This window comes from Neolamprologus brichardi, chromosome 13, assembly GCF_056152115.1.
Source record: "Neolamprologus brichardi isolate AB-2024 chromosome 13, ASM5615211v1, whole genome shotgun sequence".
Taxonomy (NCBI): Eukaryota; Metazoa; Chordata; class Actinopteri; order Cichliformes; family Cichlidae; genus Neolamprologus; species Neolamprologus brichardi.
The window spans coordinates 290,504-314,286 of NC_142116.1; the positions used below are offsets into that span (position 1 = coordinate 290,504).

At 45.6% G+C, this 23,783-nt stretch overlaps 1 protein-coding gene across 1 annotated transcript; it reads right to left on the minus strand.

Annotated features, from left to right (window-relative positions):
- Positions 1 to 20,977, minus strand: ppp2r5d (protein phosphatase 2, regulatory subunit B', delta). The gene is made up of 17 exons (XM_087849866.1): positions 20,848 to 20,977; positions 18,211 to 18,300; positions 16,292 to 16,466; positions 14,034 to 14,233; positions 13,847 to 13,957; positions 10,908 to 11,000; positions 10,689 to 10,819; positions 4,482 to 4,541; positions 4,275 to 4,383; positions 4,142 to 4,195; positions 3,392 to 3,562; positions 2,583 to 2,710; positions 1,910 to 2,011; positions 1,763 to 1,835; positions 1,294 to 1,341; positions 1,063 to 1,173; positions 1 to 288 (listed from the first exon to the last, which is right to left on the minus strand). The coding sequence occupies exons 1-17, from the start codon at positions 20,872 to 20,874 to the stop codon at positions 151 to 153; spliced, it is 1,821 nt and encodes a 606-aa protein (XP_087705992.1). The 5' UTR covers positions 20,875 to 20,977; the 3' UTR covers positions 1 to 150.
- Positions 20,978 to 23,783: the final 2,806 nt, after the last annotated feature.

Here is a 23,783-nt window from a genome sequence, read left to right on the forward strand (position 1 = left end):
TTTTTACTTTATTTTTTGGGTGAACGCGGCGGCGTCAGCTCCGCCCTAGTCTGACCCGGGACCAGGCTCTCCACGACGGCATCAACTTCCTCCCCACGGAGACGGACGCGAGGGGGCGGAGTCTGGATTAGGAGGGGCCGCCTCCTCTGGTCAGAGAGCCTCCTGATTGGCCGTCAGGTACTCTTCAGCTCGCTTGTGAGCCTCCAGAGCTTTGATGGTGTAGACGTCCTGCGGCAGCTCCGACTTCCTCCTCATCAGGACCTTATCCTTCTTTAGATCCTTCAGACCCTGCATGCACACACGCACACGCACACACACACACACACACACACACGCACACACACACGCACACACGCGCACACACACACACACACACACACGCGCGCGCGCACATACACGCACACACGCACACACACACACACACGCGCACACGCGCACACACACACACATGCACACACACACAGATTCAGTGATAAAAATATTTCACACTCTCTGAAACAACATGAATCTTGGTCGGTGTTAAATTTAGAAATTACAAATTTTTTGAATTTTTCAAAATAAAATTCAAGTAAATTTAAATGTGTTTCTAAATAAAAACAAATGTACCAATAAAAATATTCTCTGGGATTTAAATGTTTTTCTTCTCGTATTTAAATGTCAGACAATCGCTGAGAAACGAATTCTAAAAAAGTTTTTTTGCTCTGACTGAAACATTAAAATGTAAAATTACAGGAAATCTTTAACAATAAGTTTCATAATATTCATATTCATCTAATTTTTTAATTAACAATACTCATTGATGCAATTATAACTAATAATTATTAGTGACTTTGACGTCAAAGAGTTTGGAATCAAACTGTCATCACATCAAACAGGAAGTCAGAGAAAACGTCACGCCAGAATATTAAAGCATTTTGTCTGCGAGGACGAGAGTGAGATCACTCTGTGTCTTTGTGTATATCTGTGTGCGTGTGTGTGTGTGTCTTTGTGTGCGTGTGTGTGTGTGTGTGTGTGTGTGTGCACGTGCGTGTGTGTGTGCGTGCACGTGCGTGTGTGCGTTACCTGTGATGCCTCGCTCTCCACAGTCTTCTTCAGCAGCTGGATGTCTTCAGCTGTTGGCGTCTCTGTCTCCATCGAGTACACAGCAACGCTGCTGTTACTGTACACCATGTACTGCGCGCACACACACACACACACGCGCACACACACACACACACACACACACACGTTACAGGTTGCCCTGATCCTCGTGGATCGTCACATACACACATTAATTAGACACTGGGAGCTGACCTCTTCTTGTGGGTGGAGTCCTGGGCGTAGGGGGTGGAGCTTACTGCTCTGAAAGTAAAGAGAGACACAAAACGTTAATAGGGGAGGAATCCCGATGACCTCTGACCCACATTTCATCTGGAGACTCGGGGGACAGAGCTGATTAATCTGCAGATCGATCAAACAGAAATCGTCCACAGAGTGAAATCAGCATTTATCTGGATCAATACTGTGATCAGGTTTAAAGAGGACATGAAACAGTGAACAGACACACAGCACGTCCTGGTTTAACATGAACTCACTGCTGCAGCACAAAGTGCTCCCCTCACACTGACGTTTCCTCCCAGGTGTCGTCCTGTCAATAGTTAGCTAACCAATCAACCAATCACACGACGCCACGCTGACAGAAACGTTAGCAGCTGTTTCTTAAAGCCAGCGTCAGTCACATCTGCAGGGCTCAGTGTGTTTCCCGTCCCCGTGCTTGCTGTACCTGAGGGTTCTGCCGAGCCAGCTCCTCGATCCTGTGCCAAACCTCCTCCCGCTCCTTCAGCTTGTACTTCTCCCTGCAGGAGACGCACACGGTGAGAAAGAGGAGCAGAGGAAGAGGGCAGAAAGCTGCTGAGTCCCAGAGCCGTACTTTTGTTTCTCGGCCTTGTACTGCTGCGTGCAGTCGTCAAACAGCTTCTGGTTCATCTCCATGAAGAGCTTCAGGGCGTTGTAGATCAGGCCGTGGATCGTCCTGAGGAGGAGAACAAACAGGAGCCAAGACTTCCTTTATGTTTTATTCATTTGTAACGTGGAGTTACAAATGAATGTAATGTGGAGGCGGGACTGTGACAGAGGCGGGACGGAGGCGGGACTGTGACGGAGGTGGGACTGTGACGGAAGCGGGACTGCGATGGCCTCATCGTCACACTGAACTCTGTGGGCGGGGTCAGGGGAGTGTTTTGGTCAGTTCCTGTTTTAAATGAAAGGCTCGCTACACGACTGAAATGTGCTCATCAACTTATTTTTACGACTGTATGAGAACCATCAGGAGTCACACACATTCCAGTGATGTCACTCCTGTGATGTCACACCTGTGATGTCACTCCTGTGATGTCACTCCTGAGGACCCTGCAGGACATCGTTGATCTCACAGGACAGAAAACGAGCTCACGTCCTCACCCTAACCCCCCAAAGCTCAGCTCTCATTGGCTCAGTATTGATCTGAACACATCAGCGCTGCTGCTGTCTTTGTCAGGACGCTGCTGATTGGCTAACAAAGATGTGGGCGGAGCTGATCAGTGGTTGGTGTGTGTGTGTGTTACTTGTTCCAGTGGCTCTTGGAGTTCTTGTAGAGTGCAGGGAACATGATGGGGAGGATCTTGGCGGCGTTGTCGCTGATCAGACTCATGATGTACTCGTTGTTCCAGTAATACAGCGCTCTCTCTGCCACCTGCGCACACGCACACACACACACACACGCACGCACGCGCGCGCACGCACATGCACACACACACGCGCGCACGCACATGCACACACACACACACACACACACACACACACACACACGCGCGCACGCGCACGCACGCACACACACACACACACACACACACCTGTGTAGGTAAAAGCTGCAGTAACTGGGAGCTCTGGTCTGATCTGCAGGACTCGGGTTAGAGGCCCGCTGTGATGTCACACATTTTTACAGAAGCTGACACAGGAAATGACACGTTCAGGTTTGCATGGACACAACTGAACACCTTTTCAACCAATCACGTTCATTCCCTCTAATCTGATCCCATGTGTCCGTCACCAGGCGGCGGGACAGGAAGCGGTCGTGTTTCACAGAAACAAACAGCCGCAACTGAGCGCGCTCAGACACAACATCGTTCACTGGATCCGACACACTGAAGGCTGTGCTCTCCGTGCCCGGTTCAGACCCAGTGTCCCAGCGTCACTGAGCACTTTATCCGGCCCACATGCACGTGTTTGGACTGGCAGACGCACTTGCTGCTGCGAGGCTAACCACTGCGCCGCCACGCCGACATGCTTCCACCCTCAGTGAGCTGGAATTAGAGAGCCCAGGCACACAACCGGCGCCACGGCAAACAGCTAACAGAAGCCCTGGTCCTGGTACCTGGAAGTGCGGGCTGGAGACGCACTTGGCGAGTTGTCTAAAGAGCGGCTCCTGGACTTTGACGAACTCGGACGGCTCGATGACGTCCAGAATCTCCTCCAGCTCGTTCAGGAACATCACCTCCTTCGGACTGTGAGTCTTTGGCCAGAACTTCAGCAGACCCATGATCACCTGCAAGGGTCAAAGGTCAGCGTGTTACAAAAGTTTAGTTACAGCGATCATAACTGCAGCTCTCCAAACAAGCGTGACGATTCAGTGGCTGAGCTTCGATGTGATGAAGAGCGGCTCTGACTAAAGTGTAAATGGAGCCCGGCGTGCAGGACACCTGCAGCCAGGAATCGAACCGCCAACCTTTCGATTAGTAGCTGACCTGCTCTGCCCATAATTATGACATCATCAGATCGTGCCACATGGATAAAGTTTGTTTGTTTTCTGGGTTAAATCTGCTCCGCCTTAAACTCTGATGTCTGATTGGCCGATCAAACGTGCACATGGCGTCCACATGCACAGTTTAAATGTTTGTGACATTTCTGCGTCAGCGTGAGTTTATGCTGACAGTCTGAACTTCCTGTTTCGGCAGGCTCAGGCGCAATAGCGACCAGTGAGGCCGGTGCAGAGTCGAACGCCCTGCCGGGTGACGGCGCTCTGACGTGCTTCGGTACGCACTTCAGTGCGTGACCGTGTATTTCTGTGTGTGTGGCGCTGCAGAAACCCAGGGTTGTCATGGAAACAGGCTCAGCAGGGACTCACAGGCTCGGTCAGGCCGCTGTCCTTCTCCAGGAACTGGACCACGCAGTAGGCCAGCTGAGGACGAACAGACAGACGCAGTCAGCAGAGACACACGGACGCTACGGACGAACTGACGGACAGGGCGACCTCTGACCTGTGGGTGGTACACGCTCAGAGACTTCACTTTGTGCAGAGGCAGCAGAACCCGGATCAGGAACATCTTGTGTTCTTCTTTGAGAGGCAGCGCGAAGCCGTTAATGATGCTGAGACACACAGAGGGGGTGGGGGGTGTGTGTCACTGAGGTCAGAGGTCACAGGGTGTGCGTGTGTGTGTGTGTGTGTGTGTGTGTGTGTGTGTTACCTGCCCAGGATCTCCAGCAGCTCAGCGATCCCGTTGTGATGTTCCGTCTCGTAGATGAACCTGCAGGTGGAGCATGTCAGAACCTCGACTTTATTCACGTCGCACATTTAAAACAACAGAGCTGACCGAGGCTGCGTCCACACGTACGTCCACACGTGCGTCCACACGTGCGTCCACACGCCCGTCCGTCCACACGTACCCGGGTATTTTTGAAAACGCAGATTTTTCTATGCGTTTGCACCTTTCGTCCACACGTAAACGGCGTTTTCGGTCACTGAAAACAGAGATTTCTAAAAACTCAGTTTTTGCGTTTACGTGTGGACGAGAAAAACACAGAAAACGCAGCGTCAAAGGTGTGCGCCTTTTTTGACGTCACACTGTGCGCCACGTTATTGTTTCAGTGAAATGAATTTCTACAACACTGTTACTTGTTCTCTCTGCAGTGTTTAAATGCTTACATACACACAGTTACTGTCCCTCCACACAGACGGTTCTGCTTCTATGCCCCAGCTTTGTTTACTTTTTCCCACCCAGGCTTCTAGACTTCTGATTGGCCAACATTTCTGCACGGTTAGGAATATAGCGCCACCTGCTGCTTTGGCATGTTCCTAGCAGCGTTTACGTGTGGACGGATTATTTTTTAAAACGGAAAATCTGCGTTTTCAAAAATACCCGTGTACGTGTGGACGTAGCCTGACACAACGATCAACATTAAAATAAAATCAGAAAATGCGATCGTCTGTGAGGATGTCAAATATATACCAATGTGTTTTTAATAAAGACTTAAATGTGTGCAGGTATGGAAAGGTAGCCTTTTCCATAGATCTGCTGTTACTGCTGCAAAAGCTGCGTCGCCTCAGGTGAGCTCAGAGCTCTCACAGGTGTGTGAATGTGGAGCAGCTCAGACAGGTGCCAGGCTGTGAAAACGCAGCAATAAAATCGTAAAATCACTTCTCAGGTGAAGATAAGGGGTGTGGTCATGCATGCATGTTCGATACCTGTGAAGCACGATAAGGCTTCAGCTGGGCTCTGATGAAACCAGCCCAGACTTTTTACAGCAACACAACCGACTCGAGTGTCAGAAGACTCGCTTAGGGGTCAAACGTAAAGCCTGTGACATCTGTCTTTCTGTCATTAAGATTTAACAAACGTATCCTGATCCAGGGCTTAATCGCTAACAGTTTAGCTCAGGCTCCCATGGATCTCTGCTGTTCAGCCGAGTGAGCACACACGTTAGCAAAGAGGTAATATAGACCCTGAGGTACTCCTAAAGCGAGAGGTGAGTCTCCCACAAGTACAGAGACACCTCTGCTGGTGAGGCATGAACCTCGTCAGAAGTGGCTTTGATTGGACGAGACAGGAGGACGCCAAAGGCAGCAGACGAGAAGCACAGAGCGGTCTCTGATCGAGAACCCGACTCAAACTCGTCCACGCACGATACAAACAACGGCGTCTGTGACGGGGTCATTTAGATACAGGTCTGCAATTACCAGTGTTGGCCAAGTTACTTTGAAAAAGTAATTAATTATAGTTACTAGTTACTTCTTCAAAAAAGTAACTGAGTTAGTAACTGAGATTCTAAAAGTAATTAATTACTTGAAAAGTAATTCAGGGCTCGAGACCAACTTTTTGCCACGGTTGCACAAACGTTAGTCACACCTAAAAACACCGCAGTTTGACACGTGCACTTTTACACGTGCACTTTTACACGTGCACTTTTTTGGGGAGGAACTGCTGTCCACACAGACAATATTGATTTGTAAATGATTAACTAACAATCGTGTGCTTGTGCTTAAAGTGCTTTGGCACTCTTTGGTAATACTGTAGACCATGTTAAACATCATCTCGTCTCTGACGACCTGTTCGCTGGGCCGCGGGCCGCGGGGACACTTGGGCATTTATCGCAGCATATATTGTGTTTCCTGGACACACTGCTGCTTTTTCAGCGTTCAGAGGTTGATGGCTCCGTGTCAGAGCTGGCTGTGAATTTCAGACGGATCAGGCCTTAACTTAACAAAAAAGTTATCAATCGTTCTTCATCTTTTCTCATCACCCACAGCTACATCCACTCTGTCGGGCCGAGGCTGCTCACCAGGGCTGGGTATCATCACTGATTTCTATAATCCACTCGATCCTGATTCAAGAGATCCTGATTCAATTCAGTTTAGCCTCAGACAGTCAGAGATATTATAATTCTGATCATTTATCAGTGCTGATACTGTGAGACTTCATCAGAGGTGTGAGCATCACAGCAGAGGCTTCTGTGTGAAAGTAACTGAGAATAAAACAGAAAAACATGAAGCAGATTTTCCTGGCCTGGATGTTTATAGCAGATAAGCTTAAAAATATTCTGCAACTTTGCATAGTTTTAAAAAGTTTACATTTCTTCAGTATTGAACAGCAGAAATTAGGGTTTTTTTCAATATATTTTTATTGATTTTATAATTGAACAGTATACAACAATCACCTTCAAGAGAACACAACAGAAGGTGGACAGCAAGTCAACAAGGTGGTGATACAGCACACATAAATGTTAAAACAGAGCACTCAGGTTCATCAGGCTGATGACTGGTTACCAAATCTTATAAAAAAACAAGGTAAGAAATGAGGCTTTCTCGTCCGAGGTCATTTAAGTAAAAAACAAAACGCAGCGGCCGACAACGCTGTAAACAACGGTAGACTGGTGGGTGATAAGCGAATGAATAATGCCGAAAACAGATTTGAGACGGGAAACTGTTCTTGAGAGAGAGAGCTGTGCATGAAGTGGGATTTTATCGTGGGGGAAGCAAAACAGCAAAAGTTAGAGGGAATTCATGACGATGTTCATCAAATGTGAAGCGCAGTTTGCTGCTTCTTTTGCTGCTGGTTCAGTGAATTTTGGGTGGAGAGACACAAAACCTGCAGCTCAGAATCAGCGCAAAAAAGACGTAAATGCAGCGCGATGCATCAGAGTCAGCGAGCTGTGGGCGTTCAGCCCCGACGGCGTGTCCGTGTACAGGCGAGAAAGAGAAAGCTGCTTCTGATGCGTCGGGTCTGCGTTTCCGTCTCTGTGCAGAGTCCGTGTAGCTGCTCTCACTTACTGTTTGTTGAAATAGTTTTGTGAGCTTTAACCTGAGATTCTCGCGTTTCTGGCAAAAACATTTATATTTAAAAGTTGATTCAGGATTTAATGAATTGATATTCACCTCTGTCTATCCGCCTGCACTTTCAAAAGTACACACGAAGGACCACATGAACCAATCAGAGCGGTCCTGACTATCTCTGATTGGTTTAGACCACGACAGGGGCATAATGTGTGTCTGTTGTTGACCACACGGAGACTTTTTTGTTACTTGAACAGGTGGTCACACCGGTGCCACCTAAGATTTCTTTTAGTCACACCATTGAAAAATTTGGTCGCACTCTAGAGCGCTGTAATCATCGCGTTACTTACAAACAAAGTTGAACCCTCTGGGGTCCAGGGTATCGGCCATTTTTAACTACTTTTGATGTTTCCTCTATTCCACCTTTAAAAACTGTTTACTTTGCCGTGTGTTCAGCACAACCTCACGTGTCTGAATTTACAGTCATGTTTACATTTTGACTGCATTAACACAACTGATCTAAAATCAAACAAAAAACAAAATTCGAGTAGAAAAAGTTCTATTTTTACTGTAACAACCACAAACACCTTTAATGAATCATATTTCATAACTTTAAATGCAAACATAAATGGTCAATTTAAAAATCATACGCACAAGTTATTTGCAGCCATTTAACTTTTACCCTTTTTTAAAAATAACCATTTCAAACTATTTACAGAACAATCAGCTGTTCTTCAATAAGATGCCACAAATTATTTGTGCCACTCCAAAAACATCGTTTGTGTCCACTATAAAGGAAACATCACAGCCAACTTCGGCATGACTTGTCCGAGGTTCGCTTTATTAAAGTCTCCCTACAACGAGGGCTCCTTGTTTTGAAGCGAACTCAGCACATCATGTAGTTCGGACAAAGCCACACCTGTGTCCGCTTGTGGTGGGATGTAGACCACCGTGGCGATGACCGAGGTGAACTCACGGGGCAGATAGAAAGGGCGGCACTTAATGCTCAGGAACTCCAGATGTGGGGAGCAGCCGCTGGAAAGGGTAGAAATGCTCCTGGCATCAACCACTTTCACACTCCTCCACCTTTGGTTTTGTTTGACTCTCAAAGAATGAATCTGACGGAGTTACGGCACGGTCCGGCACGGTGGGGTCAGCCATGTCTCCGTGAAGCACAGAATGCTGCAGTCCCTCATGTCACGTTGGAAGGTGACTCTTGCTCTTAGGTTATCGAGCTTGCTCTCCAGGGATTGTACGTCTTAGAGCGCCGGCCGACCCTGACAGGACGGTTTAGTCCATTTGGTTAGAAAAGGGGCAAAAAATACAGCGAATGCAGCCGCGCACGGAAACACGGTCCTCGGTAGTCAAGCTTGCGTGGAAGTCCAAAAGTCATAGTTTTTAAAAGCAGTGATAAAATCTGCAACACTTGAAGGACTAACTATGTGCACACGTCTCACAGAGGATGCTAGCGTTATTGCAGAGCCGGGGCTGAAAACAGGAAACAGCCTGATATACCCGTGTCACATCCAGGGTTGTCTTTAACCAGCGGTCCACTCTCACAACCAACACAAATCTTAAAAAACAGTTGTGTTTTAGAGACCAGTCACCAAAGTCACTGATAAGCTGCCCTCTTTAGTAGTCAGTAAACAACCGCACAAAGCACAGGGGAGGAAGACTCCAACCTGCTCCAAAGATCTGCCGAGACCTGACAACACTGAGAACTGGATTTAAATATGGAAGCTAGTCCAGCACAGACGTCTGCAGGGACCTACACAAACAACAGGAGCAGACTCACCAGCATGAAGCCGCGTCGCAGTTAAACGCAGAAGTCCGGGATGGAAAAAAGTCCCTGAGAAGGAAAGTTTTGTTAGCCAGCGATCTAGCAACAGAGCCATTCGGATCTTTGCTCGCTGAGGCCGCGTCCACAATCCCACATCCCCCGCCATGTGTGGGATGCTCCGTGATGGCTGGTGAAGCAATTGGCCTTAATCCCACAGACAGTCCAACAGTTTCCAAGTGTCGAAAACCATCTCCCCGAGAGCGATGATCAGAGGTTTCAGGTGAGTTCTGACCCGCACGGCCACACCTCCCTGCTCCTCTTCTGGGGAGAGGAACGCTGAGTAACCAGGGTCGATTCCCACGTACGTACGGCTGCTTTGATTGGTAAGTTGTTGGATTATCTTGGTCACTGTCAAACTGGGATTTAGACGTGTTCGGTGATCATAGGTGGTTACAGCATCTGGACCGAAGACAACCAAAAACAGGGCGACTGCACAGTACACAGAGCAGCTGCAGCTCACTTTGCTCTAATCTCTTCTCCGAGGATCACATTCAATCAAGCAGCCCAAAGCTCGGTGCTCCAGCTGTGTCTGCAGTGTCTGTACATCACAAACACATGAACCTGGGAAAAAGTTTTAATCTCAGTGACAGCCATGCTCCTCTGGCTCACAGGAAAAACCCAGTAATGTATGAAAGTGTGGACTTGGTGCAGCCAAATATCCCAGAATGCATTTTGTCCAAAAGAAAAAAGGCGGAGGAGAGCGGCTAAAAGGTTCGAAACATGACTGTTTCTGTGACACAAAACCTTTAAGATATTTTCAAGCGAGAATGCAGCTGTGTAACCTTCGAATATCTGGGAACATTTTCCCGGGAACAAAAACAGATGTTACTACGTGAAGATGTTGAAGGCTGCTGCAACAATGATCAGATTATAGTTTAAACATTTGTTCAGTTCTCAAACACCAGCAGCTGTCTGTTGTAGGTTTTGAGTGTTTACTGAAATAAAAGTGTTCTAACATCTCACCTGTTTGTTTTTATTCAGGCATACACGTGTACTGTGTTTATTAAGAGATGAAGCTTGTGATTAACTGTATGAAGCTTGTTAGACATTATGAAACAGATGACACGTAAAAGTGAATTTTAAAAAAGTATATTTTTGTTTCTTAAAGAAATCTACATCATCGTGTGGAATTGTTTTATGTCTTGTGTCATTTTGTATTGCAAATATTGTAGAACAATCGCACCGTGTTCACAGGAAGTCTGGACTCCGGTGTGAAATTATGGGCCTGCGTACTTCAGTATGGACAAACAGCCCGTGGTTCTGTCCGAGTGTGTGGACTCTAACCTGTAGAAGATGTTGTTGATCTGGCGGCGGATGTAGGCGCGGAGGCCAAGGAACTTGCCGTAGATCCGGTGCAGGATGGTCTTCAGGAAGTCTCTCTCTCGGGGATCCTCGCTGTCAAACAGCTCCAGCAGCTTCAACACAATTCAACGAGTCAGAGGTCCACAGGTCACACCTGTCACACCTGAACTCTGACACCAACACTAACAGCTGACGTCTTACCAACAGTACAAACTTTTGGTCGATGTATTTTTTGGCGATGTTCGGCTGGAAGTCCGGAGACTCCAGGAAGCGAAGGAAGAACTCATACACAAGCTGTGAACACACACACACACACACACACACACACACACACACACACACACACGTGTTGGTCTTTGGACAAAAAACAGGTCATGTTCTGACAGGTGCAGCTTTGACAAAGACCAGGATGTTCAGCCTTACAGCAGGAATAAACATGATCACAGCTAATGTAAGAACGGATCATTTCACCACTCCTAAGGATTTTTTTTTTTTTTGGGGGGGGGGGCTTTTGGGTGGTTGGGGACACAGGAGGCTGTAGCTCCTTAGCCATCTGTGAAGGTTCTCAGTCATCCAGGTCATCGTAGTCCAAGGAGCTTGGGGAAAAAAGCATCTTGACTTCTTTAAGTTTCATCTGAGAAGCTTCTTCAGTTCTTTGGTCAAATGGTGGAGAGTCACAGGTTAAAACCCTGTGGGAGTGTCCCCCAAGAGGGTCGCTGACCCCCTATCAATCCTGTGCCTAATCACACGAGCCAAGGTGTGAACAGGTGTGGGTCACAATCAGCCAAGTTTTCAGGTGAACCTAGGGCTGGGCCATATCATACCGCTCACGGTAACACCGGTATAATGTTGGGCAACGATAGGAAAATGAAATATGGCGATAGAATATGGGTAAAACACGCATGCGCAGTGCCTTTGTTTACATACGCACATGGTGGAAAAATCATGGCGGCGGCGCAGAATGAGAAGAGCGAAAGTGGATCGTTAAATGAAACAGATGAACCTGAACTGGTTTGTAAAAATGCTGCAGCTTCACTGGTGTGGAACTGGTTTAGCTTTCGTCAGATACACAACAAAGCACTATTTTTGGTAGCGCATGCTAGCGGACCGTCGTTATTACCGTGTTGTTTGGAAAATACGGCGCACTTAAAATCAATCCTTTGATTTTTCTGAAAGTCGACAGAGCCCCTTATAATCCCGTGTGCCTTATGTATGAACTCTGGTTGTGTTTACTGACCTCGAAACGATTTTATGTGCACGGCGCTCGAAAATCTGTCAAATGTTTCAGTACGACTTTGCTAAGCTACGAAGCCGCACCGCTTGATGGATTGTCGGAGCATTACGGCTACCGTAGGCGGAGCCTCGCGGAGTGATACGTACTGTGCTTCAACATAATGTTACCGTATTGTGTGTGTATAACCTCTTTTTAAGTGTTGTGGATATTATACATGGTTATGCTGAGGATATGTCGGCCAGTTTCCACTGGAAATGCCTTTTGGTTAAACTGTCAGCGAGGAATTTGCACTGTTACATTTTTATATAACTTTAATGCAGATATAAACAGCTGCTTGTTTAACCCTTTAAAGCCGGTCGGAGCAGCACGCTCTGTTTTGCGTAACTATTTTTAAATCCCGGCAGCTCTGCAACCACGTAAGCTAGCGCAATAATTTTTTCTGCATATGAAGCCGGAGGAGTTGTACTTACATCTTATGCCATCAGCTTGTCCTCGGTCACAGTTTCCTTCCACATATAGCTTTGCAAAAACTGCATAAAAAGCACTTGCAGCAACAAAAACATAATATTCCAGAAACCTGCTTTGCGGATCCGATCAGCTGTTTGTAACACTTCCTACGTCCATCAGCGTGAACTATCGCATGTCCGCCATGTCCTGCCCGAAACCGGAAGTGACGTCATTTTCGCGGAAATGTAGTTTTTCACCATCAGGGCCTCATGAGCCTATACTGGTGTTTTTAAAAGTTATCTTTGACTTTATGACTTTCTGTGTCTCTGGGATGCTTAGGACTCATATTGCACTGCTGGAAATAGTTCATTTTGATGCACATGCTGCTTTTTTGCAAATTTGCATTATAATATTTATTTTCGTTTTTCCTGCAGTGTATAAAAATTGCTGTATTTCAAAAACAGTCCGGAACTAGAAATATATATTAAAAAAACAAAAACGATTTTCTTTTTTTTTTGTAGTTTATTGCACTTTTTTGCAATTTATGTAATTACTATGCACTTAATGCATACATATTATTAAAATCTGGGCTGTAATGGTTGTATTGATGTATATCAACTTGAAATGCTCCCAAAAATGGCTCTACGACATGTAAAAAAAATAATATAAGCTCTGGTGGACTTGGTTCTATGGTAGGTCTTAAAGGGTTAAGTGAAAATACATTGATGGGTTTTTGCACTAATAAAGTTGTGGAGTTGTAAAGTATTTTGTCTCGTGTCAATTATATCGTCAGTTATATCGTTATCACAAATTTTCAAATGTATATCGTGATAAATATTTTTGGTCATATCGCCCTGCTCTAGGTGAACCCACTGTGAAACCTGGCCCCACCCTGTCATGTGATTTCCTGAGGTCAGATGACCCAGGATGTGAGTGGGCATTAAGTCGTCTGGGAAGGATCTCAAAACTGGATTATAGATGGCAGACAGTTGGTGTCGTAAGCCCCGCCCTCTTTTCAAAGATGGACATTCACAGTGAACATAGATGCTTTCAAACCATCTGTCTTCTCTGTCCTACATGTGGACATTGGTGTCCTCAGAGTGACCGTGTTTATGAACTGTTTGGTGTCTCCAGTGTAGAGGTCCTCTCTGCACAGCTGTGTTGTTGAGTGTGTGTCTGGGTCTGAGCTGGAACACTGTGCAGTGTCACTGACTGTGTTTATGGTCTGCTCACTGCTTCCTGCGTGGATTAGCTTAGGAAATCAGAGCAGCGTCCAGAGAGGAAGTGATGTTTACCAAGCTCATGTGTCTGTGGTTCCCTCTCCTTCTCTTCTTCTGTGGTTCCATGTGATGCCTGGTTCTGGTTTTCTGAGGTTTCTAAGTGTCTGCTGATGGTTCGAGTTTTTAGCATTAGCTCACAAACGCCACAAACACTGCATCCTTTAACAGACAGGAAGTACCTGCAGGTGAGGCCACGCCGCCTCCAACGTGGGCTCGTCCTCCTCAGGGTCAAACTCGGCTCCGGTCGGGTTGGAGGACGGAGGAAGAGTCCGGAACACGTTGACTGAAAACTGAACAAAATAAAAATAAAAGTTATTTTAATTACAGAGTAACAAACCAGAAGTCTGTGGTGGAGACCATTCTCACCATGATGACGGCCTCGGGGTAGATGCACTCAGTCACCACTTCACTGTTGTGCGTGATGTACTCCACCATCTCGTTAAGCCCCGCCCTTTTCACCTCCTTGTACTTGAGGTCGCTGAGGGGGTCGCTGATGAAGTCGAAGAGCACGCAGCACTGACGCAGCTTCTGCACGAATAGATCCTCTCGCTCTATCGGTGGTGCGTCTGAGAGGGGAGGAGTCAGAAACAACCACACAACACAGTGGTGGTGACATCATCAGTGATCTCACCAAATGTGATGAAGGTCCAGCCAACCAGAACCACCGACTGATGAAGCACATGCGCTACCATTGACATGCTTTACAGCCAATCACCTAGTTCTATTTACAGCCAGGGGATTCTACTGCTGCAGTCAGCTGATTCTACTGTCAGCTGATTCTACTGCTGCTGATTCTACTGTCAGCTGATTCTACTGCTGCAGGCAGCTGATTCTACTGTCAGCTGATTCTACTGCTGCTGATTCTACTGTCAGCTGATTCTACTGCTGCAGGCAGCTGATTCTACTGTCAGCTGATTCTACTGCTGCAGGCAGCTGATTCTACTGTCAGCTGATTCTACTGCTGCAGGCAGCTATTTCTACTGTCAGCTGATTCTACTGTCAGCTGATTCTACTGCTGCAGGAAGCTGATTCTACTGCTGCTGTCAGCTGATTCTACTGTCAGCTGATTCTACTGCTGCAGGCAGCTGATTCTACTGCTGCAGTCAGCTGATTCTACTGTCAGCTGATTCTACTGCTGCAGGCAGCTGATTCTACTGCTGCTGATTCTACTGTCAGCTGATTCTACTGCTGCTGTCAGCTGATTCTACTGCTAAGGGTTCTACTGTCAGCTGATTTCACTGTAGCTGATTTCACTGTCAGCTGATTCTACTGCTGCTGTCAGCTGATTTTACTGCTGTTGATTCTACTGTCAGCTGATTTTACTGTCAGCTGATTCTACTGCTGCTGTCAGCTGATTCTACTGCTAAGGGTTCTACTGTCAGCTGATTTTACTGCTGTTGATTCTACTGTCAGCTGATTTTACTGTCAGCTGATTCTACTGCTGCAGTCAGCTGATTCCACTGTAAATGATTCTACTGTCAGCTGATTCCACTGCTGCAGTCAGCTGATTCTACTGTAAATGATTCTACTGTCAGTTGATTCTACTGTAAATGATTCTACTGTCAGCTGATTCTACTGCCGCTGTCAGCTGATTCTACTGCTGCTGTCAGCTGATTCCACTGCTGCAGTCAGCTGATTCTACTGCCGCTGTCAGCTGATTCCACTGCTGCAGTCAGCTGATTCTACTGTAAATGATTCTACTGTCAGTTGATTCTACTGCTGCAGTCAGCTGATTCTACTGTAAATGATTCTACTGTCAGCTGATTCTACTGCCGCTGTCAGCTGATTCCACGGCCGCTGTCAGCTGATTCCACTGCTGCAGTCAGCTGATTCCACTGCTGCAGTCAGCTGATTCTACTGTAAATGATTCTACTGTCAGCTGATTCTACTGCCGCTGTCAGCTGATTCCACGGCCGCTGTCAGCTGATTCCACTGCTGCAGTCAGCTGATTCTACTGCCGGTGTCAGCTGATTCCACTGCTGCAGTCAGCTGATTCTACTGCTGCTGTCAGCTGATTCTACTGTAAATGATTCTACTGTCAGCTGATTCTACTGCCGCTGTCAGCTGATTCTACTGCTGCAGTCAGCTGAATCTACTGTAAATGATTCTACTGTCAGCTGATTCCATCGCTGCAGTCAGCTGATTCTACTGCCGCTGTTAGCTGATTCCACTGCTGCAGTAAGTTGATTCTACTGCTGCTGTCAGCTGATTCCATCGCTGCAGTCAGCTGATTCTACTGCCGCTGTCAGCTGATTCCACTGCTGCAGTAAGTTGATTCTACTGCTGCTGTCAGCTGATTCTACTGTAAATGATTCTACTGTCAGCTGATTCTACTGCCGCTGTCAGCTGATTCCACTGCTGCAGTCAGCTGATTCTACTGCTGCTGTCAGCTGATTTTACTGTAAATGATTCTACTGTCAGCTGATTCTACTGCCGCTGTCAGCTGATTCCACTGCTGCAGTCAGCTGAATCTATTGTAAATGATTCTACTGTCAGCTGATTCCACCGCTGCAGTCAGCTGAGACCCCTCCTGCAGCAGGTTTGAGTGACACTACCAGGTTTAGTTCTGGTTCAAGATGAGTTTAACTTGGGTTTGCATTATGTTTAAGCTGGATCTGTGTTACCTTTGAGGGCGGGCAGCTTCTGTAACTCTCTATTTTTGGTCAGGCTGAAGCGGGACGAGCTCTGGCGGCGCTCTTTCTTCACCAGCTGAGGACCTCCGGAGTATTTGATCTTGTTGAGTTGGGTGGGAGGCGGCGTGCTGTTACTGGGACGCTTACTGCCGCTCTGCTGCTGCGACTGATAACACACACACACACACAGGTTATAAAACAGGTTTCAGAGGAAACAGTGAGCCGATATTTAATTATCTGTTTGTGTCGCTGATGTTAATGAACAAACACCAGCCATTCAATATCTGACTTGAATCTATGGGACTTCCTGTTCTGGACCTCTGTGCTGTATTGATCAACTATCAATACCAGTTATTTTCAGGTTAGCTGCAGTGGAGTAAGAACCTGCAGCAGCCGCTCACTAAATCAGGTGATGAAAAGGTGCACACAGGTGAGAGTCACAGAGGCTTCATGGAGACAGAATCAGTTGTGTTGCTCTGAACAGACTGGTTCACTCCCTGAGTGTGTGGTTTCTATATAACACTCACAATGCAGCTCGGAGTTCAGCATCCTGCTCAAGGCCACTGTGGCACAGACTGGTGCAGCCAGGGATCGAACCACCAACCTTCTGATTATCACATGACCTGCTGTACCTGCTCCCCTGAATGAGCCTCTGAGGGCCGTTTGATACCACACATGGTACTGATGGGTGGCATGTGGTGGCGAGGAATGTCTCAGAATCAGAAGACTTTATTTATCCCCAAGGGGCAATTAACCAACAACAGTGCAGCATAACATTGAAGATAAGGACAATAAGAACAGGCAATAAGAGTGAAATAATAAATATACAGTATATACAGTTTTACAATTACACAGTTTTAAAATTAAAGTGACTAAAAGTGAATAAGTGTCGGTAGTATAAGAAGAGAGTAGTTTCTGTTTGTGGTGTGGGAAATGTTCTTATCGGCTGGAGTTAAAAAGCAGAGTGGCTGAGGGGACAAAGGTGGCGCTCCTCCTCTCAGTCCTGCAGGAAATGCAGCGGAGGCGTCGCCCAGAGGGGAGCCATTGAAATGCGGGGTGAAGAATGTGAGAGGGGTCGTTGATGATTTTGGCTGCCTGTCTGAGGCCTGTTGGCTGAAAACCTGAGCCAGAGTTCTGACAGGCCAATGACTGTAGAGCGCACTGATGCAGTGTGCTCTACCACCCGCGGTCTTCACTACTCAGGTTAACCATGATATATAAGTCACTCAGATAACTTAAAAATGTTGTTGTTTGGCTTTTTCAGTGTTTGATTTGTTCCGGAGTGAATCGGTTTGGCTGAGATCAAAGTTATTAGATTATTAGATAAAATAAAACTTTATTAATCCATCAGGTGGGTTCCTCCTTGGTTTTCACACAGCTGAATAAACGTCAAACAGAAAACTGATTAAACAGAAGTGTGAGACGGTCGAGAGTTTACGCCAGTGTCCTGTTATATTTTAGACAGCAAGGAGCAGACGGCGAGTTTATTAAACTCCACCGAGACAGCGGTGACGCTAATCAGAAGGCCAGACCGTCACATTTCACAGCCTCGCACTTCCGGCCTTCTCGGCCTTCGGAGGACCCGGCCCACGTAGACCGAGAAGGCCGGGTCCTGAATTTGGACACAGCTGCAGTGTCTGTCTCCTGAATCCAAACTGGCAGCTGCTTCCACAGAAGAGGGGCCTGAAACCTGAAGGCAGGCTTTGACTCCTGATGAAGCTGCTGTATTTTAACCCTCTGTCTGTTTCTAGCAGGGACACCTGCGGCCTGCAGGGGGAGTACTCGAGTATATTTACTTTCACCTTTATTACTCTGCATATAATCAGTGCAGGCAGAGCTTCAGCTCGACTTTTTAAAGTGGAACCTTTCATATCAGCTCCTCGCTGCCATGTGACCAAATCGGCACTCACCTCATCCGAGTTCTCCGGGGTCACATCCTTCCCGCCGCCGCCGCCGCTGTTGCTGTTCTTCGTACTGCTTTTGGCAGATTTGGTCGTTTCCTGTTCCCACACAGAGAAAAACATAAATCAGCTGATCTTGTTTTAATTTTTGTGAGAACAAACTCAAACCAGAGCCGAGGAAAATCAGCTGAGCTGAAACACGAAACGTTTACTGAGCACCGAGGAAGAGGAGGAAGCGTCACAGCCCGACATTTTTGTTTCTATTCTGCATCAGTCTGTCTGTGCGTGATGATGTAACCCGTCAGCTGGTCAGGTTAGGGTAACCAGGGTTACCCCCGCCGGGCTGACATCTCCTCACATAAAGAACGACTCCCAGTCTGGGGACACAGATTACTGATTGAAAGCTGGTATCAGATCAATACTCAGTATGGATCGGCACAAACCTGAACTTATGTGAATGTGTGACTGCGTGAAGGCGCGTGTGGGAGGGACTTCTGCTCGAGTCCCAACCAATCACAGCCACGTCCTCTTTATTGGACGCTCTGACTGTGTGTGTCACGCTCAGCCGGGATGTTAAAAATAATAAATCTTTCTTCCAGGCAGCAGTCACGTGACCCATCCCAAAGAAATGCTGGCCAATCAGAGTTTCCGATGTGTACGCTAAGACTCGATGAACGCCGACCAGCGCTCCTCCTCCGAGTGAACCCGAGCAGCAGCACAGGTTTAACACTTTCAGTTCTTATTTTGACTTTTTGATCCTAATTCAGGTTCCAGGGCGAGTTACTCGGCTCACCGTGTTTGATCTGTTTTTACGACTTTCAGTCTTTTTACGTATTACTGTATGAAGCGCACGTATCACAGGCACTGACAGTGAAATCACAACAGCTGCTCCATATTTTTACTTTCCAACTTCACAAAATCATTCCAGATACTTTCACAATAAAGGCTGCGTGAGCCGCGAGAAGCTCCCTCTGCTCTCTCAGGTGTGCTCCCACAGGTGAACCCTCTCACCTGCAGAGCGATCCTTCGTTCTCATTGCACATATTTAACACGTGATCTCAGCTGTGTTTGTCACAACAGCCATGTGCACGTCGCCACAGCGTGAGGACGTCTGCAGGTCACCTGAAGACAGGAAATCAGCACTGAGCCAAACCCTTTCAGCTTAAAAGTAGCTGATCTCTGCCTAAGTTTGATTTATTATCATCATCTTTTTAAATGATTTTCCATTTTTTAGTCTTCTAATATTTATTTTAATTTTTAGAAAGTCTTTTTATTTATCATTAGGTTTTGTGCATCTTAGAGTTTTTATTTGTTTTTATATAGTTACATGTTTCTGATTTTTAAGCTGTATATTTATGTTTTGGATGTCAAATTCTGATTTTGATCTTCTATGTTTCCAATTGTTTTATGAGGGGTTTTTCCTTCTAAATATATTTATATGTTTATACGTACATATGTACACTTTTCTGTTTTCATCTTTCTTTCTTTTTAATTTAAATGTTAATTTTATATGTTTCAGCTTTAATTTTTCTGTTTTGTAATTTAACTGAATTTACTCATTTTGGAGTCACATGTTATTTTTGATCTCATTTTAAAACTTTACTATTTTTGGGTTTAATTTTAGTCTTGTTTTTTTTTTTTTGCTGTATTTTGCAAAGAATATTTTTAAAGATATTTAAATGGAACAAAAAAGATTTGATCGTTGAAACGCGTTTTAAATACTCGTTGCTGTGTTTGTGTTTTTATTCTTTAATACTTTTGTCGCTCATGTTTAAAATGTGTTAAGTTTTTTGTATGATTTATAGAGCGAGTCGTTTACATTACATAGATGCGACTTCAAACCTCCTTTTTTAAAAAAAATTATTTTCAGTTTAAATAAATAATAAAATTTCGGACATCGGAAGCAGCCGATTAATCAGTGAGTCACAGAGAGAAGATTATCAATAATCAATAACTGTGGCCGTTACTTATCAGCAGTTTTTCTCTTTTGATTTCTTGCTGCTCCATTCAAGTTTACAGACTAAACAAATAATCGATAACAATCCGCTGAACCGAACATAAGTGCTGGCTTATAAACATTACGATCAATGACTGATCAGCCCTGAGCGCTGCATCATTAAACAAATCGCCTTAATCCGGTATTTATATGGGTGTGTGAGGTGGGCTCAGACTGCGCTGTGAGCCAAGGAATCGCAGCATCCAGCGGGACATCTACCGGTCATCGTGTGGTCTCAGTTAACGGCTAACGGCTAACCGCTGTGAACGCTTCAGACGCTCTTCTTCAGCCGAGCCCTGCATCAATAATTCAGGCACAGCCAGCGACTCTTCCCGGAGCTCCGGCAACAGAACACGGCTAATCACGGCGGTCAGCTCCACGCTAATATCCTTGCTAAGTGTCCGCTCAAACACTCAGCAGGTGTGCGGTTAAACGAAGCGTGTCCGCGGCGGGCGCCGAGCACAGACTCGCGGCTAGCCGTTAGCTTAGCGGTCCTCTCCTAGCTGGGCCCCAGCTAACAGCTAGCAGGTGAGCTAGCCATTAGCTCGGTGAAATAAAACGTCTGAAGTCTCCAGCAGCAGAAAAAAACACCCGCCACACCGGATCTCAGTGGAAAAATGCCCCGGGCACGCCAGTGACGCGGATATTACCTTTTCCTTCTTGGTTTTGTTAGGCATCTTGACCGCGTTGCGGGGCTTTTCCACGGAGATTCCCTGATGTTCCTCCCCGGGACTCAGACGCTGTCACTCGGTCTGTCTCAGCTCCCTGCGCCCTTTCCCGAGCCGCCCAATCCGATTGGCTGTCGGCGTGGACGTCTGCCTAGTGATACATGGAGTGATTTTTTTTGATTGGCTGAGTTTGAGTATAACGGTGGGGGTGAGGCTGCAGGGAGGTGAGGAAGAACTGGATTCTTCCCCAGCAACAAAACACCTTCAACCTGATGATACCGAGCTCCGAGGACCGGAGAGAGCCAGAGAATCGCCAAAACCACCCGGGTCCCCCGCCTGTCCCCGGAGCAGCGGCAGCAACATGTTATAATCACACAGACAGGAGCCCGAAGCTCAAAGTTCCAGCTGCACCCACTCACAGAATCAGAACCCATCTCAGCACCTGAAATCATACTTCTGATTCTTCAACAGGAATTTGTTGCAGCAACGTGCCTAAAAGGGGGAAGACCTCAGGGGAGACCTCGAACCCCCTCATCTGGTCTGGGAGCGCCTCAGATTCCACAGGAGGGCCCAGAGGTGTCGTTGAGGAGGAGAACATCTGGAGTCCCTGCTCAACCTGCTGCCACCATCATCAGCGGAGGATAAAGGATGATGAGTGATGGGTGGATGATGGGTCGGTGGATGGAGGCAGCAACATGTTTGAATTAAGCAGCTCCAGATGTTTTCAGCTGTGCGCTGCAGGCAGTTTTACTTGTAATATTCCTTCTTTTTTATATATAAACTTATTTCATTTACTCATTTTGATGAATTCACTTGTTTTTTCATTTTCATGTTTACCAAGTTTGGGTGTTCTTTTTTTATTTTACTTTTTACTTTTACTTTTATTTTTTCATCTCCATATTTTTCAAGTATTAACATTTAGAAAACAAGCTCTTCTTAAACACAGAACCTTAGAAAGTAAATTTCATCATACAAAGAAAACTTGGTTTATGGATTCAAATTACCGATCAAAGGAATTTTATTCACGCGTTCATACTGCTGTTCATCTCTCCCACATTTTCATCTGAATGAGCTTCTGTGAACCTGCACATCTGCTTCAGCAGCCAATCAGCTCGCCGATGAGGACAGACGTTCCCCCAGATGTTTTCAGTTAGCATCAGACTGACAGAGCTCCCAGACGAATTTCAACTTCTTATTTTTAATTTATGTTGTTTACAGAGAGGAAACAAAAACAAACAAACAAAAGCAGTGGTCCTTCACTTCAACCAAACTTTATTTATCCAGCACAGAACAAACAGCTGACAGACCATCGGCCAATCAGCCGATCGCAGGCTTGATCATCAAAACAACATCAAAGAATTCAATGAAATAAAAAGCAGTAAAAAAATAAATAAATACAAAACTGAATTTTTATATTCAGGCAAACAATGCAAAGAATAAATAAATCATTAAAAATAAAGAAACATCGAAATCATAGAAAAGTTTTTTTTAAGATTAATCAGAAAATTGACTTGAAAGGGAGAAAATCAAATGCATTTAAGCTGAAACGGGCAAATCGAATGACCACAAAACATTAAAATGGTAAGCTAACATTTGGAGAGAAAAAAGTGGAATATTCACACTTTAAAATGTTTTAATTGGCAATAAAAATCATTCAAATATGTTTAAAATGACTACAAACAGAAAGTAAAACATAGTTGTGACTCTTTAAAAACAAAGTAATTTACTGGCTTTGACTATAATTGACTTCATGTTTTTCCGGCATGCACGCGCACTTCCATACAGGTTCCCATCCTCTTACCTTACTCCAAGCAGAAAGAACCAGGATCCAGGACACACCTGAAAACCATCAGATGTGACACATACCTGTTACACCAATCAGAAATAAGATGTGCAGCCTGATCATGAGACACGTGGAGCTGCAGACTAAACACAGTCTGTGTGGGAAGAAAGTTTTTAGACTTTTACTGAAGTAAAACTTATAACAGCACAGATGTGAAACAAACATACTCCACATTACAAACATATACATGTTACTAATGCATCATAATTATTGATGTGTACATTTCTTACATCCAGCAGCTGTTCATAACTTATACTTGGTGGTTATCTGTACTCCAAGTAGTGTAGAGTATAAACCACAATATCTGCATCAGAAATACAGTAGAAACAGGAAGCAGCATCACACAGAAATGACAGGCATGTTAAATTTGAGGGAAGTACTTCAGTAAATGTACTTGGTTACTTTCCTGCTGGTCTCATCTGAGGGGCTGTAACCTGGCCGCCTCCACCTGCACCATGAAAACATTTTTATTGGACATGTGCAGCAAATTTCTGAGCTTTAAAGCAACACAGGCTCATCAGGTCTGATGTGCTTTGATCTTTACTCACTCACCTGTGCTCACCTTGAACATGTGACTGGAGGACCCACAGGTATAAGATAAGCTTTATTAGTTTTGTTACAGCAGAAAGAGGACAGTGCAAAGTTACAGAGCAAAACAAAGAAAAACACTAGAATAGGATAAGATGATAAGAATAAGATACTGTACACAATAGAATAAAAATACTGTATACAACTGAGTAAAATACAACGTTGTCGCATTACTGCACATGTGTGGATGTGTGTGTTTGGTCAGCTGCGAAGTCTTTGTTGTGGAGTCTGACAGCAGTGGGGAGGAAAGCCCTGCAGCCCGCCACTGTAGGAGCTGCTCAGTGCTGTCAGTCTCCTGCAGGGGCTGGGATGTATGTTGTATGTTCCTAAAGATTTCATAAAGCTTAATTTTAGAAATGTTTTTGCTCTATTAAATAATTGTTTTCTTTTAGAATCACTCATCTTAGCAGTAGGATTTACATGAAAAGAGAAACAAATTAAGTTTGAGTGAAAATGTACACTTTTTGCACTCTCTGGTCGACTGACT